Source organism: Enoplosus armatus, chromosome 14 (assembly GCF_043641665.1).
Source record: "Enoplosus armatus isolate fEnoArm2 chromosome 14, fEnoArm2.hap1, whole genome shotgun sequence".
NCBI lineage: Eukaryota > Metazoa > Chordata > Actinopteri > Centrarchiformes > Enoplosidae > Enoplosus > Enoplosus armatus.
The window spans coordinates 6,131,635-6,147,976 of NC_092193.1; the positions used below are offsets into that span (position 1 = coordinate 6,131,635).

The following is a 16,342-nucleotide window of genomic DNA, read 5'->3' on the forward strand; positions in this document are numbered from 1 at the left end:
GTCGACCTCTCTGTCTTTGATATGCCAAACTTATCGTGTATCTCCTTTTCCTCTTTGCCTCGATTTTACCGATTAACATTTCCCGCTCTATCTTCCCCCCTCCTCCTCCTCCTCCTCCTCCCCCCTCTCTCTCCTCCCCCTCTGGGTTTTTATCTCTCCCTCCTCCTCCCTGTCCACTGTGCTCTGATCCAGAACCACCCTGTCATACTAACAACTCCTTGGGGACTCTAACTCTGCTTGTCTCCGTGATGTAAGTTCCTCTTCCTCCTCCTCTTCCTCTACAACCTTTGGCGGTGGGTTCACCGGCCACACGGACCTCTCACCTCACGCCCTGTGCTGACCTCCCCCTCCTCACCCTCTTCATTAATGCATGCTTCACAGGACAGCAGAGTGACAGTGTGTGAAGCCATCGCAGTGGTGACGAAAGTTGTGCGACGGCCATCCATCTGTTTCTTCGTCTTAATGCACGCATGCTCGGTTTCTTTGGTATAGATCATCTGTTTTTTTAAAGGACCATAATGGTGTTTTTGCATGTTTTAGTCCATTAACCATAAATCACATGTACTGTTTTCCAAAACCATACTACCATACATTTTTAGATTATTAGATTTAAATACATTTTTCTGCCAGTACGGTATGAAAATCAACTTTAGGAGACTTGCATGAGATATCAATTACAGCGAACGTTTATTAAGCTGTATTTGTATCTGTGAAATCCATCGCAGCCGAGAGCAACTGATCTGATAAATCTACTTGTTGCTGACAGGACAGCTTCATAATGCTACCTGTTGACACAAAGGATATTAGCTGTGTCTGAAATCCATTCACTTCTCACGACTCACAATACAGAAAGTCACGTTAAAAAACATAGCTAACTTTGACATTAGCCAGCATGCGTTAGCTGAGCTGACCACTTGCTAACGTAGGCCGCTGACATTAGCTAAGGCTACTTCTTAGAGACAAATCTGGAAGACAATAATATGCAAACATCAATACAGAAGAAAATTGTCTTGTATTGTTTTTTTGCGTTCACAACGCATGGTGCAGTCTAAATCCTGGTTAGTGACTTTCAATGATGAACCTCTTTTTACGCTGCATTTTGGGATAATTTCAGTCCACTAAAGGGATTAACAATTCTCACTAAGCGACACTACAGAACGGGAAACACACTATAGTTTACTAAATTTCAGTCTGTTTATAGAAATTATTCCAAGTAAACACTCACATCTAGTGAGCTAGCATTGACCTAGCCCAGAAACTGAAAGTCGCACACAATTTTAAAAAGAATATTTGGACAAATGTGCGGTAACATTAACATTAGCTCCTGTTATTGTCAAATACTGGCACATAGGCCGCTTGCTTGCTTGCTTGCTTAGGTTAGTTAAACTAATACTCAGGGTAAATAAATTAATGTGGGTAGACAGATGATCAAAAAAAAACATAGCTAACGTTGACGCTAGCCAGCTAGTGTTACCTGAGCTGGCGTGTAAATGTTAACTACCAGCTAACGTTGGTTCTTAGAGACAAACGAACAACAATAATGTGAATCTGAGTTTCATGTAATCAAAGACATTTTCCAGATTTTTCAGTACAGTTCCTGCTCTCTGCACCAGATTAGTATGTGATGGCAACATTACTTGTATCTAAATCAGCTTTTAAGTTTCAGAGAGTTGATTGTCATACCATACAGATAAGAAATTAAATGTAAATTATGTATGATTTGCCATTAAACGGATAAATCCTGCAAAACCGCCGGTATGGTCCTTTAAAGCAAACTCACAGACTCAGTCCACGTGACTCAAAGTGTCATCAGATTGTGTCTTGATTACTGATCACACAAAGTTTTGGTAAATTTTGTGTGAATCACTAAACATGACATACACAAAAACAAGACGACTCTTTCACACATTCCTCAGCGCAGGTTGTTTCTTGTCTTTTGGGACCCTTTACGGCTTTATCTGGATTATTCTAACATTGTGTTTCTACCAGGTCCTCCTCCTCTTTGTGTCACCATGTGTGCGACTGGATGGACTGTGATGTTTTCTCGTGATGTTTTACTTTTTTCACCCTTTTGTCCATACAGTGTTTTCTTTCCCTCCTTCCCTCTTACAGTTCCCCCAGCCATCTCCTCTCACACTAACAAATCCTCCAAAGACTAACTGAAGAAGGCAGCTGCTAACACTCGTCGCTCTCTGTACTCGCATCGCCTGTCGGGTTTGTGTTTTGATGCCCGCTGGATATTAACCGGTTACTCTGATCCATTTTGCATGCTTAAAGGAAAGATCCACCATCAGATAATCTTACGCTGTTATTCAATATATTATCAGCCCGTTTTTTTTATGATGAAATTTAGTTTCCCCACTTTTCCTCAACCTCCTTTGCCCACTTGTTATTCAGTTAGTGATGTCCTACATTACACAAACTAGCTCTGAAAAACAAAATATGCGTTTAGAGGTGGTGGGTGGCTGCAGCAAAGAGTTTTTCTGGACTCTTGACATCTCTCCTCGTTGATGAGCTCAAGTGTTGGAAGAAGCTTTGAGCATTAAAACTTGTTAAAGCTGTCAGGAAGACAAACTTCAGAGACAAACAGTATGAAATAGCATGGATAATGTAAATGTCAACAAAAATAAAAAGACAACATTTGGTTCTGTTGCTATCGAAGTCTCGTGATGTACTCGCTTGCTTGTAATAGTTTGTACGCGCAATGCAGGCGTCTTTGTTCACATACTTCCCTTCCTAATTTGTGTGTACCTGGAGAGAAAGTACATCCATTAGCCTGCAAATGAACGAATAATCCCTTGTCAACAGAATATAATCGAATATCTTCCTTGAGAACTGTAGATTCTGCACAATGTAAGCATAACTGAACATGGTGACACTGAAAGAGTTTATTTGACTGTTGATGTGATCACAGCAGAAAAAGCATCAGCGGCTCTTTTAGTTTCTCTAAAACTTTCTGTCATTGTTGTCTTTACTTCACATCCTGATATTCTGACCGTTTATGTGCTTAATTGGCAGCTAGCAGACGCTTATAACAGTTGATGCAAAGTGGTCAGTCCAGAAGGAAACTCTTTGTCTCAGACTCACCAAACCTGACATTTAACAGTGACTTTCCTTTATTTTATTTTATTCTATTTGTTTATTCGACAGGGACGAAGCTCCTTGATCAACAGAAAAAAAAGGATTGTAAATTTTCATCTGTTCATCTTTGGCCAAAAGTATTCAGATGTTTTCGAAAGCCGGAATATTTTCCACTGTAGCTGCAGTAAAATCTTGCTCTCTACATTAAGTATCCATGGTGACAAACATAATTCAGTCACATCATCTGTTTTTAACAGTGTCAAAGTGTTTTAAGGTGGATTTCTCCTTTAAGGTTGAAGCATCTACTGAGAAGTCAGGGCTGATGTGAAGTTGCTCACGTTGCTGTTTTCAGTAGCCACTGATCTACGCTGACTTCCTGTTCACATCACTGGTGCATGATCTGTCGTGTGATCTGGTGTATTAGCATCACGTAGGAAATCTTGTATTAACCCACAAGCCGCTCACAAAACAACGGCTTGTCTTGTATTTCCGGTGTGTCCACAATCCATCAGATATATATTCATGAACAAATTATTCATTGATGGAGACATCTATTTGCTGCCTGTCCATCTCTGTGACTTGTTTTCCCGCCTGTTCATCAGGACTTCCTGCAGGTTGTGTAACACATCATCACTCTCTGGGCGGATCTATCTTTTCATCCATCTGACTTATTTTTCCTTCAGTTCATCCTCTCACGCCACCGCAGCCTCACTGTATTTTTAGCAGAACTAGATTGTTGCTTAGCGGGCTCGATGTCCCGCCATCCTTCAGCTGAAATCTTAACGCCTGGAGATGAGCTATATATAAACCAGGCCAGTGGTGTGATGTCCCGGTGTGATCATTCACCCAATCACACCCTGACATCATTCTGAGGGGGAGAAGAACTCACCCACAGTCTCTTTTCTCTCTTCTTATTTCCTCACCTCTTCTTTGTCGTCCAGGGGACAGATGCATAAAAGTTTTGTCTTTCACATGACTCCAGCAGTGTCCTTTAACAGCACTAAAGCAGCTTGTGTGTCCCTGCACACCTGTATGTGAGCACGTCGACAGAAAAGTGTTGCTGTAGTTCAGGTATTATATCATGAACAGGCAGCTTCCTTCACGTTTCAGTGAGGGCACAAACATGATCCACGCAAGTATGTGAATGCAGGCGCTTCGAGCTACGCAAGATCAGCTCTCAAGTGAGCCGCCTGGAAATTTTTAACGCAACGGTCTTAGCGTTGCAGCTAGGGGGCGCTAGAGCGTGAAACAACGAGAGAAAGCTGAGCTCCTTGTTTGGAGTCAGTTAGGTGAGGCTGTGGACTTCACTTTTCTTCAGTTGCATCACATCATCCCTTCATATGGGCTATCAGCACCGTCTCTAATCTTTTGTCCCTCATTCACATACATGAGGGCAGCAGAACATTAGACATACGTCCGACCATCATTCACTGCAGCCCCTGAAGTTACCGCTAAATGTTGATTTGAAGGTCAAAAGGTGTAACTGTAAATATGTGAATATGATAAAACGGGGATCAATTTGTTTGCTTGTTCCTTCCTAAAAACCTTTAATTAATATAATAACCTTTAATTTATCAGTTAAACACACTGAAACCTAGTTGATGTAGACAGTTTCCTCCTTCCTTGACCTTGGAAACAGCAGCTGACAAAACAGTCTCAACTCAAGGTCCACTTACTCGTTTGTTGTGGAGCTTTCGGCCATATGACACAACCCTCATCGGGATCTACTGCAGGATTAGATTGTACAGGTGTACCTAATAAACTGGTCTTCCACTGATGCTTTTAGAAAGAGTGGAAACACACAAACAGCAGAAATATAAAGACAATGATCGCCTGAAAAAATAACGGTTCCTAATAAAATGGCATTAATCATCTTTGTGACACATCCTCCTTTTTTTGTTTAAAGTGAAACATTCATCACTTTATTTTTTTGTAAACATTTATACATCTGCCCCCTCCTCACTCTTCTCTCACTTTATTTATGTTTCTCAGTTTAAATCTGTTCACTTCCTGTTTCTTTCGGCGCCGACGAGCCGCAGACGCCTCGTTGCTCTCCCCCCTCTCTGACAGCTCCTTGTCATTGGCAGGACCTGCCTCGCTCTCCGGTGGCTCCACCCCTGGACTCCTGCTTTCTGAGACCGGCCCGCCCGGCCAACCGCCGACCCCCCTCGCGCTGGGCCGCCCGCTCCCCCTCCTCCTCCCCCAAGTGGAGCGAGGGCTCGAAGAGGAGGTTCACCTTCCCGCCGCCGGGACACCGGACAACCATCCTGGAGGGCGAGGAGCCAGCATGAGGCCGTCCTCTACCTCCTCTCACCCTCCTCCACCTCAGCCTAAAAGACCCAGTACCTCAGAAACCCCCCCAAATCTAGAGACTCCCAAAACACGGAGCTTGAAGGGGGGGTTGGATCCACCCAGTAGCACCAGCTGACCATCGAGGAACCAGAACTTCTTTTTAGAAGAACCTGGAGTGTACTGTAATATCATCAAAAAAGAGACCTAAAACTACATTTCCATAAGAGGTGCCTGCACACACTTGAGTTACTCATCACCCCACATGTGTGTATATATGTATTTAATACATATATGTAATTTTAGTCACAATTCTGAACCTTTTTTTCAGGTGAAAGTCAGCTGTTGCATTTGTATGAAGTTTACGCCATTTTTTCTCATCAGTTTACACTTTTCTTCTTTCTTTTTTTTTTTACATGAAAATGTCTTTTTACGTTGTCCTGCACCAATTCTTGTTCAAACTGTCTTTTCAATAAGAGCGTACCTTCATTTTGTTTTCTGTTGCCAACCTTTGAAGCTTGACTTTTCTGCTTAGTTTCAAGGAGAGGAAAAACAACACAAGCAAACAAACAAACAAAAAAAAACACCTTCTGCTTCATCGGGTCTGAAGCAGAGACACATGATGTCATTTCTGATGCTAATGTATTTATTTATTTTTACGTTGGGATGAATGTTTGGCTCTGTAAACATGTAGAAGAGGGGTGACGACAAACTGAATAACCTTATGCATATTTGGAAGGCAGTTGTACAAATATCAGTCAAATATTTGCATGCCTTTTGAACACTAGCACTTTAGTGCATGTACATACGAGCTCTAGTCATTTGTGATCACTCGGCTCCGCTGTGGGGAAAAAGAAAAAAATGTCGTGATGGGAACTTCTTGAGCTGTAGTTTTTTTTTTGTTGTCACATGATTTGCATTGACTAAAATAAGAAGAATTTTTAAGTGAATTATTGTACCTACAAGGCTGTCTTTGTACAGTTGTTACTATTGGATATGAATTACTTTTTCTTTTGACAGGAAAAAGGGATTGTGAAAAAAAAATATGAATGTTTTAAATGAAAAAGTCTATGTCAAAAAGTCTAACGATCTATAGTCTTATGTAAATAATAAATGGTAATAAACATGAATGTGTATTTACAAGACCTCCTCCTCTGCGTTTGCTCATGTTTTATATATTTATCTCTCCATGATAAAGGTTAGACACAGCTCATGATAGATTATACGCTCTTTCATTAGACCTGAGTTTGTGCTCTTGGCAGAGACTCATCCTGAACTCTGTGTGTGTGTGTGTGTGTGTGTGTGTGTGTGTGTGTGTGTGTGTGTGTGTGTGTGTGTGTGTGTGTGTGTGTGTGTGTGTGTGTGTGTGTGTGTGTGTGTGTGTGTGGATTACAGTTGCAGACCACAGGATTACAGTGGGTCAGGGGGGACAGACACACACACACACACACACACAGAATGTGAATAAGAAGATTGTGTCCTCCCAGAAGTCAAATCCTCTTGCATCACGGTCATACATGTGCCACCTTACTCATGTTACTCAGCTTGTCACGCAAGATAAAGACCAGTAATGTGAACCTGGACTATATACAAATTATATTTTATATAATATTTTTGGTTTTATATGCCTATATTTTGAGGTATCTGCCTCTGAAATAGTCATTTTGGCTCTGTTGTATTCAGGTGTCCCAGTAAGTCATGACAGCGAGCCAGCATGCACAATACCAGTACCCTGAAACTGGAGCAGCTAAATGGAATTCAGCCGTCATTCATTTTACATTATATCTTTTATATCATAGTTTTATTTTTATTTTGTGAAAAGCTGAAAGTAATTGCGTTTGTGCTCAAGCCCCTCAGAAACAATTTCTTTTTCATTTGCACAACCACAAGTTGTTTGGAAAACGTAAAGTTCAAAAAACGACCAGCGCTATCGTTTTTCTGGTGACGACAGACTGAAAGACTGAAAAACTTGACATTCAAAGAGCTCTACAGCAACATGTCTTTCTGGAAACAGCATCCAGGAATATCACAGACGTCACGGACCGGAAATAAAAGTTGCTGTTGAGTTTTTCAGATGCAATGAGTCAACACTTCACAACCTCACAAACAACATTGTGTTTACTTCCACAAATCTCATGTTTTTTGTACAAACTGACTTTAATTTTAGGTCCATAACCTGATAATTTTGAATTTTGTTTTACTTTACAACTACAGGAAAAAAGCATAACTATAGATCCTTTTCATCAGAATCAGAATCAGAATCAGAAATACTTTATTGATCCCTGGGGGGAAATTTTACAGTACTGGTGCTCCCATTCAAGATTCATCTCTTTTCCCAGTATATGTCATTACTGTGCGTGCAATCTGTCTGTTACAATGATGTGTTTTAGGCAGTTTTAGATTTGTTTTTACAGCCTCCATTGGCTCTGCAGGGCTGTATTTATAAAAGGTTGGTATGGTCGAGAACCTGGACCAGGTTGACCACCTTGAGTTTGAATCAACTTTAAATCAAAGAGGTTTGTCAACTCAGTCCAAAAGGTATCTCAATACCTGGACGAATAAAACCCAAAACCAATCTTTTCATGTCTGAGCAGAAAATACGGCACAAGAATTAAACCTGTAAATTAAAAAAAAAAAAAAAAAAAAAAAGGGCTGGCTTTTACTGGAGATCTCCAAGATTTTATTGGCTCCGAGGGAGAGCAGCTGATTGTAGGAGAGAGTAGAACAGGGAGTGATAAAGAGGGAGAGGCAGAGAGCTGAAGGCCTCCGTATACCTTTCACAGAGTGATAACGATGAATAATTAATGCGGCCCAGCTGCACTCTGGGAGCTGCTGATGGCACCGAGCGGGTCAGCGGAGGGAAGAAGAAGACGCTCTGCTTTTACTTCCATCCGCCCTGAGAGAAACCCACCACTGCTGAATAATTTACTGCAGCCCTGAAGTCCCTGCACACACACACACACACACACACACACAAACACTGGACTCTGCTTTAATGTGTAATGTCAGCTGCAGCAAGAAGGGTGTGACCTCTGTGAAACAGAAGTCGCACCCAAGTACAGTAGATATCCTGAGGCAAATATGGAGAAGGACGAGTTTTAAAGTACTTTAAACTGAATTTTCATAAAGTGAAGTTTGAGTTTCTGTAGGTGGCACTCAGGTCCTCACATACGCAGCTCATTACAAACAAACCTCTGCAGCTGTTTCTGACTAAAACCTTCCAGCTTTCAATCTTTCATGTGTTGAAACAGCCTGCTGGAGGACCAGAGGGGAGCTGAAAGTGTTTACATTTTTTTAAATTAAACTTGTGTTTTGTGGCCAGCATTGGATTTTTGTCTTTTATTGGATCTCTTTTGTTTTAAAAATAAGGCTGGCATTATTCTATGTTTTTGTTTTTGTAAACAAATCCTATGAAAAGAAACCAGCAATGAAAAAGTCTTTCTATCAATGCTTTTGAGCTTTGCAACAATATTTGTGGCACTTCAAGTCCATTCATTCCCACTGAAGACGTACATCTTTACAAACAAATATTTGGGGTTTTATTTCCAAAAGAAACTCAGTAATTCCCTGAAACAGCTGGGCTCTGTAGCTTTTAGCAAACGTTACTCAAACTGGTGTAAATGGAGCATTTGGTGCTCTGGAGAGTATTTCCAGCAGCAGGACAGCGTGTGTGTGAGATTGACTCAAAATAAACTACAGTGTGTGTGTGTGTGTGATCATGGTAATGTAGAAATATGTCACCCAGGGCAACAGTATGGCTCATTAATGTGTTTTTGGACAAAAATAGAGCACAGAGGAATAAGAGCACAGTATACAGTAGGATGATCAATTTAATGTCGGTTTCTTATGGGATTTGTTCACGATAAGAAAACTCTCCAGAAGTACTTTTTCATTGTTTGTATTTGATTTTAGTCATCATTTTCAAATTTTAAATCTCGTGCGCAAATGTGCAAGTTCAGTTTTTTCATGCTGTTGTTCGGTCGGTCCTTTTCCCCAAACTTATTATACATCTCACAATATGTGCTGCTTGAATAAAGGATCAATACAAAATAAAGTATTGACATCTTTGTTGAACTGGTTTTCAGCTTAAAGCCATCCTCTTCATTATGTACATATCTTGTTTCTGAATTGAGATATTACACAGTGGCACAAAAGAAGGATCGTGTTCGTGATTTTAACGTCTGACATCGGCTCACAGTTTATTCTCTGAAATGACAAACTACTTTACAAAGTCACTGATCCAATTAACTGATAAGAAAAATAAATGAGGCATCAGGAAGGCCACTGGATGTTTGTCAGGACATTCAGCGACAAACATCTGCTGATATTGTGTCTTTGACAGGACACACCAGCTATCTAAATGACAAAAGTCCCATCGTCTTATGAAAGACTTTCAGACCTGTAAACACTTTCTGATGGGTCGCTGTGTTCTTTACCGCCTTGATCATGTGGAGCCAAAAGCTTGAAATCCCCAAAAAATGCTGACCCATGAATAAATCAAACCTGCGGGACAAGATCTGATTTCATTGGTGGGAAAACTTCTGACAGAATAATCACTATGACAGACAGTTCAGGTGGGCTTTTGAAGTATACTGTGAGTGTCTACCACCACGTCTTTAAATGAAGCTGCTTTTGAATATTTGCTCTGACATTTGACTGTGATTGAAAAAGATAAAAAAGAGCGATGTCTTCCTCTCCGGCCGTGATGAATAATGCAGCGGCGGCTGTCTGCACGTCTCTGTCAGATTGTTTAGAGCAGTTTCCCCCTCGTGTTCCCAAATCTTTGTGTCTTTGACTAAACAGATGAGACGAGCCTCTCGTTTTCCTCTTGCGCCTTGTTTTGTGGAGTTTGCAGCTGCTGTCTGAGGACTCAGCTGACAGTTAAATCTGATCACTGGGGATCAATGTGTGGGGTTGAAGTCCGGTGGACGTCACGCAGATGTAAAAGTAGACAGATGTGCTTCTTTTTCAGATAAATGTGTTTGTTTAAAAGCTGCAGAAAGAAGGATTCTTATGTAGATTAAACTAACCACAAAGTGAGACTGCAGCTGAGAAGAGTGTCCCATCAAGTCTTATTAGGACTTCCTGACACCAAAATATCTGGTTGGAGATTTTCACCACAAACATTTTGGTCTTGAACAGCAGAACCCTCCACACCAAACACAAAGACAGTCACCCAGCTGTGTAACTGTGTCATGTCCACACTGACTCCCCCGACGCCAAACTCTACATTTTCATGGACCACACCTGTCAACCCGTCACCCTCACAGATTTTCCCGCCTTTGCGAGTCACCTGACGCTGTTCCTCCCTTCACACCTGCTCCTCATCGCCCCATTAGCCCCACATTACACATACAGGTGCCTGGTTACTCTGGTCACTGGTCAGATTGTCAGTATTGCTTTACTGCCATTGTGTCCCAGCTCCTGTCTGTTCCTGTGTTTTTGACCTGTTTTAGTCTGTGACCTACTTGGCCCTTGTGGATTTGTTCTCTTAGGACTGCCCGCATGCTGCCGAACTGTAAAGGTACGGTCATGTTCATTTCATTTCATTTGCTCTGCACTCCAATCTGAAACAGGATGTAATATCATAGTTCTGGTGTGGTAACAACATTGACATGTCATCACCTTTGAAGTTGATGTGGTGAACTTGTTAGCAAACAGTTGCTTATTTACCCAACCAGCAGTTACGGAGCAACTTTATAATTCACTGGGAGTCGTGTTTGTGACCCCCTTGATGAATTTAAGTCCAATATTCACTCCATTAGTTCTGTTTTTGGTCCATCTTTTAGAGCTTTATTGCTGAAAAAAAACGCTATGAGGGCGTTAAAAGTGATCCAGAACAGTAAACGGCTAAACAGTGAGCCGAGACTCACTTTAAAGCCCCATTAAGCTGATCAAAATATTGATTATAGCTGCTTTGACCCTGTTTTTTGACCATAGTTTCAAGTAGAGTACCTTTTAACTAAAGTGTCTGAGCCCTAAGAAATTGCCTTGGTGCTCTCTTAATTACAACGGCACCATTTGAATTAGTTTGGCCAAATCTTGAGACTTAAAAATTGCTGCTCTGTTTAAGACAATTGGTAGGTTTTTAAGTTGTAACAGCTTTATTAATGTTGATAAATCATTTACTAATGCTTTGTAGATCAGTAATATTTGTACGTAAGGGTTTGGGGTTGCCAGGTTGTGAAAGCTTTGTCTTTATATTTAGCTCTTTAATTCAACCGGAGGAGGATTTTCACAACCAAAGCTTATTAATGGCTTTTTCTAAAGCGCTGTGCTGTAAACATTAATACATATTTATTGACCATTTATAAACAATGGTAACAACTCGTACACCCTTTATAATGTATACCTTCCTAGAAAATTTTACCAAAATATCAAGATTACTCTCTGAATAGTGAATGAATCAGTGCCTTTATTCACAGTTTAAATGTATTTAAAATATGGTGTGACCTGCTGTCCAGGCAGTTAAATAGCAGCATGTAGAATCTGACATGGATAAAGACGCATTTTAATCAATTTTACTAAACTGCCGTCGTCCTCCATGTGTCCTGCTGACAGAATTAACCTTTCTGAGGCTCCACGCTGCCTCGTTCAGCATGCAATCTGTCAAAAATTGGACCCCAAATTGCACATGCCTGCAGCTGTGTGTGAAGGCCTTAAACAGACAATGAGCGGCACAATGGGCCTGGCTTGTGCCATTAGGCGAGAGGTTGTCATGCCAACGCTACAAAAAAGCCCCATGCTCGACGCAGGCAAAAGGTTTGGCCCTGAGGAGAACTCATATTGAGCGAGAGCTTTGCCTGGAGGCCCTTCACTTCTCCTCACTTTCTGTTACATCATTATTCATGTGAGCTCCAGTCGAGGCCCCGCAGACCACAGCGACGGCAGCTACCAGTGTGTTCAAGCTGGGGAAACAGCGTGGCGGAGGCTGGGTGTCAAGTTTTGTTGAGGGGGATTTTAGCTCCACAAGAAATGCACTATTGTACGAGTGAACAGACCGTCCCATTGTGCTGAAGAGTGTGACAGCCGCTTGAACCCTGAGCTAAACCGGCAGGACCGTCGCTCAGGCTGGCCTGGAATCAGAAACAATATGTCCAGCAAGGAAAACATTTCAAGAAAACAAGAAAAGCAGCTGAACAAGAGACGAGAAACATGGCAGAATACATTTATGACTGAATAGTGGAGTACTCAGATCCTTGAGTAAAACTTCCAACACAACAGTCTAGAAAATACTCCATGACAAGTAAAAGTCCTGCATTTAGAATTCTAAAAGTACAGTATTATCAGTAAAATGTACTTAAAAATCTGATTTGTTTACAGGTCTTGGGGAGAACTACTGCATATGTGAAGAGTTGCATAAAGTGTTTTGTTGCTGAAGACTACATCATTGTGGGTAATGTAGGCACAAGGAAGCTGAATGAATGGCTTTTATTTTGCTTTTTTAAACTGCCCATCATGACACAATGTTTTAGGAGTGTAGTGTTAGATCAGTGGAGTACTATTTTAAAGTATTCACAGTAAAAGTAAATAACTGACTAATATACTATTATGTGGTTTGGCCCCTCGTAAGATAAATCTAAGGGGTCGTGAGATTCTGCTCCACAAACTCTTTTTCAGCTTTTAACTCTTGGGGCCTCGAACAGAAACCATCACAAGTTTAAACTCCACAGATTTAGCTTTGCACTCTTATAACATAGTCAGACTCACAATAGACCATTAAAAAAAAATAAAAAAATAAAAAAAATAAAAATCGATGCAGCAGAACCAGAGATATTCTTTGTTTTTTTTATTCCACACATTTTTCTCCCTTGTCAAAAGTTGTTGCCTACATTACCCACAATGCAACTTGATCACTGACAGTTCTGCTAGAGATCCGGGTGTGTTTTTTCTAGTAGCAGCTAATGTAGCCTCCAGCAGGCTACAGAGGTCTGGTAAACTCACTTCTTTCTAACTCCACACCTTCAGACTTTGTTTTATTTTCAAACTCGTAGTCTTCGGGCCCAACCAGCGCTGACTCAAGTGACATCACTTCATTTATCAAGCTTGGCACAGCTCTAACTGGAGCCACAAAAGGCTTTATACAACTTTTTTTAACATATGCATTAGTAATCCCCAAAACCCGTAAACACACTTTGAAGTGTGAAATTGGTGGAGTTCCCCCTTTAGAGGCAAAATGTCTCTTTGGTGGAACTGCTAACAACTAATGGACATCTGAAATGTGACAAGGGGCCCCACCAGACACTGCTTGTTTGTAAGGGGTTTGAGAGCCAAAAAGGTTGGCAGCCACTGGTTTAGTCTTTACAATGCATTGTATTTTATATCTTATAAACTCATATTTTGTTATGTAACTATAGGTGCCAAATAAATATAGAGTAAAAAGTACAGTGTTTCCTTTTTGAAATGTAGTGGAAAAGAAGTAGCATAGAATGTAAAAAAAAAAAATATATATATATATATATATAGACGTATACAAGAAATGTGCCATGTGCATTTGTTGCACTCTGTTCAGTATTAAAACTTGCACACTTTAACCAGTACAAGCTCTGGCAGATCTTTGACCTGCGATTGACCTCCACCAGGTTACCTCAAAGCCTCCTCTTCAACATACAGTTCCATTTCAAAATAAGAAATGTCCAGCAGGCTTCAAGTTCAGTTAGACCATCTGTCTGTCTTTTGAAGAGCAAAAACAAAAAGACGCCATTCATTTGGTGCCTCCCTGTTTCCTCTTTTGTCTGTGTAATTTGCTTTGGACGTGTCCAGTCTCTCTCTCTCACACACACACACACCGAGCTCACATCTTTGTGCCACTCACAGTGGGGCACTGCCACTGCACAGGCCGGGATGTGTAGTGGTGAAACCTCCCGGGTCCCACAACATCTGAGGCTGAGTCTCTCTCTGAGCCAGCGTGATACCACATCAAAAACAATGACGAGGGATTGTGGGCCGTAATCCTCCAGCGGCTCGGGGTTGAGGAAGGTTGGCGAGAAGTTACAGTGGCTCACACACAATACATGTGAATTTGTTCTCCATATGTATTGTTGTATGTTACATAGAATGTGTTCCAACACTCTTGTGCTAAAATGGTCATTAAAAAAGAATCTTGTTAATGTCATTGCTCGCGCTCACACTTTTGTAGGCACTAGCGAGCATCCTGGGCATTGGCCAAAACAGTGAAGTGACACACACCAGACTGATTTACTGTGATTAACAGTCATATTTAGAATAACGTTACTATCTGTAATGTTGCTATATTTTATTTGGCTATTAGCTCTATGAAACTAGCTTGCCATTTGTAAATTATTTTATCAGCTAACACAACAAAGCAACGCCAGATCCATGCAGCGTAGCTAAGTTACAGCTAGCTGGCTAACCTTACCTTAGCTTAAGTTACAGTTAGCTAGTTGTCCACCCTGCCTTGCATCGCTCTTGGCTAGTAGAAAGCGATCGTTAGTTATACACCTTTGCTTTGTACTGTTACATCACTTATTGTTGGCTAAAATCTTTTTTTTTTGTTTGTCATACATCAGTTAGTATCATGGATCACGTTAGCTGGTGAAGTAATTTGGCAAGCTAGCTAACTAACAGATCCACTCAGATAGTATTTTGCAATCAATAATGTTCGTGAACAAGCAAGCTTAGCCAGCTATTCGTCTGGCAATGGTTGCTTCATAACGTTTGCTGATAAAGTAATTTGCAAATGGCAAGCTAGCCAATTAACCAGCAAACCACCATTATCCACAAAAGGCAGTATTTTGCTACATTAGCTAGCTAGCAATTCATCTGCGTTAGCAAGCTATGTGGACTATTAGCGTTAGCAAACAAGCTACATGGTTTTTGTGTTGGACTGTATGTTTCGGAGGGGTGCCGATCATTTGTTGTCATTAGCTGGCTCCATTTCTAAGCTAACGTTAGCTAGTGTCGCACACAGGCTGCTATAGGCAACCGAGAAAGTCAGGGTAGGTCACAAGTTATGTTCCAATTTGTTAACACATTGAACAATAACAGGTGATTAATACATGTAAATTGTTACATCTCATAGCATCTTTACTGCACCATTTTATTAAGTTTGCTAATCTAAAACTCATCTATAAATGACTACATAACCAGGCTTCCCAGGCGCTCAGTGACCTTGTAGTTCCACTCAGAGCTTCAGGCTCAGTAATGTAGTCATGAATGATCTGGTGCTTCTTGTTTTATGGTGCTTTACTGTATTAGTTTGTCTTGTGAAGTCTTTTGTCTGTATTTGTTTTTAATGTAAGCACCTATTTTTGAGTTTGTTTTGTTTTGTAGTATTTTAAAGGCCCATCTAGGGATGGGACATAAATCACACATTTACATTGTGGGGACTCGCCTTCTTCGCCAAAACACAGGTTCCCATAATGTAAATTCTACATTAATGTAAACCCAGGTCATCCTCGTCAGGTTACAGAACATCTGCAGACTGCTGTTGTGGTCAGAGGAGGAAGAAGTGGGGCTGGGGGGTGGGGGCCTGAAGAAGTGGAGGGTTGAAGAGGTTGTCATGGTAACCACTCCTCTGCTGCTGGGGGTGATGATGTAATATCGCCCATTGCTGTGTTTCTGGGCTCCTTTATTATCCTCGTCCTCCACACACACACACACACACACACACACAGCATGTGAGATGGAGTGGTGTAGAGGAGACAACAAAGGAAGTCCACAGACTGTACATGACCCAACATTAACAGTAAGATAAGAGAGTCCCTCTGAGCTACTTTCATAACAACCTGCTGCAATCTAATCTCTTAAAATAACAGATTATCGTTTTTTTCTTTTTTTGAGACCACCGATGCTTGTAATTTCCAAAGAAACCACTTAGAATAAAACAGCCCTCTCTTGTCTTCTTCCCTCCATCCGTCAATCTTTCTGTCCCCCCCCCCCATAATCGCTGCTCCCTGCTGCACTTCACATCATCAAAGCCGTGTGTGTGTGTGTGTGTGTGTGTTGCTCC

The 16,342-nt window shown here is 41.1% G+C and overlaps 1 protein-coding gene across 1 annotated transcript in view; it reads left to right on the top strand.

Annotated features, from left to right (window-relative positions):
- Positions 1-6,455, top strand: part of LOC139296187 (microtubule cross-linking factor 1) — a 64,503-nt gene extending 58,048 nt beyond the window's left edge. Inside the window, exon 15 of the mRNA XM_070918528.1 lies at positions 5,169-6,455. Coding sequence (XP_070774629.1) covers positions 5,169-5,372 — 204 coding nt within the window. The 3' untranslated portion in view covers positions 5,373-6,455. The remainder of the gene's footprint in view (positions 1-5,168) is intronic.
- Positions 6,456-16,342: the final 9,887 nt, after the last annotated feature.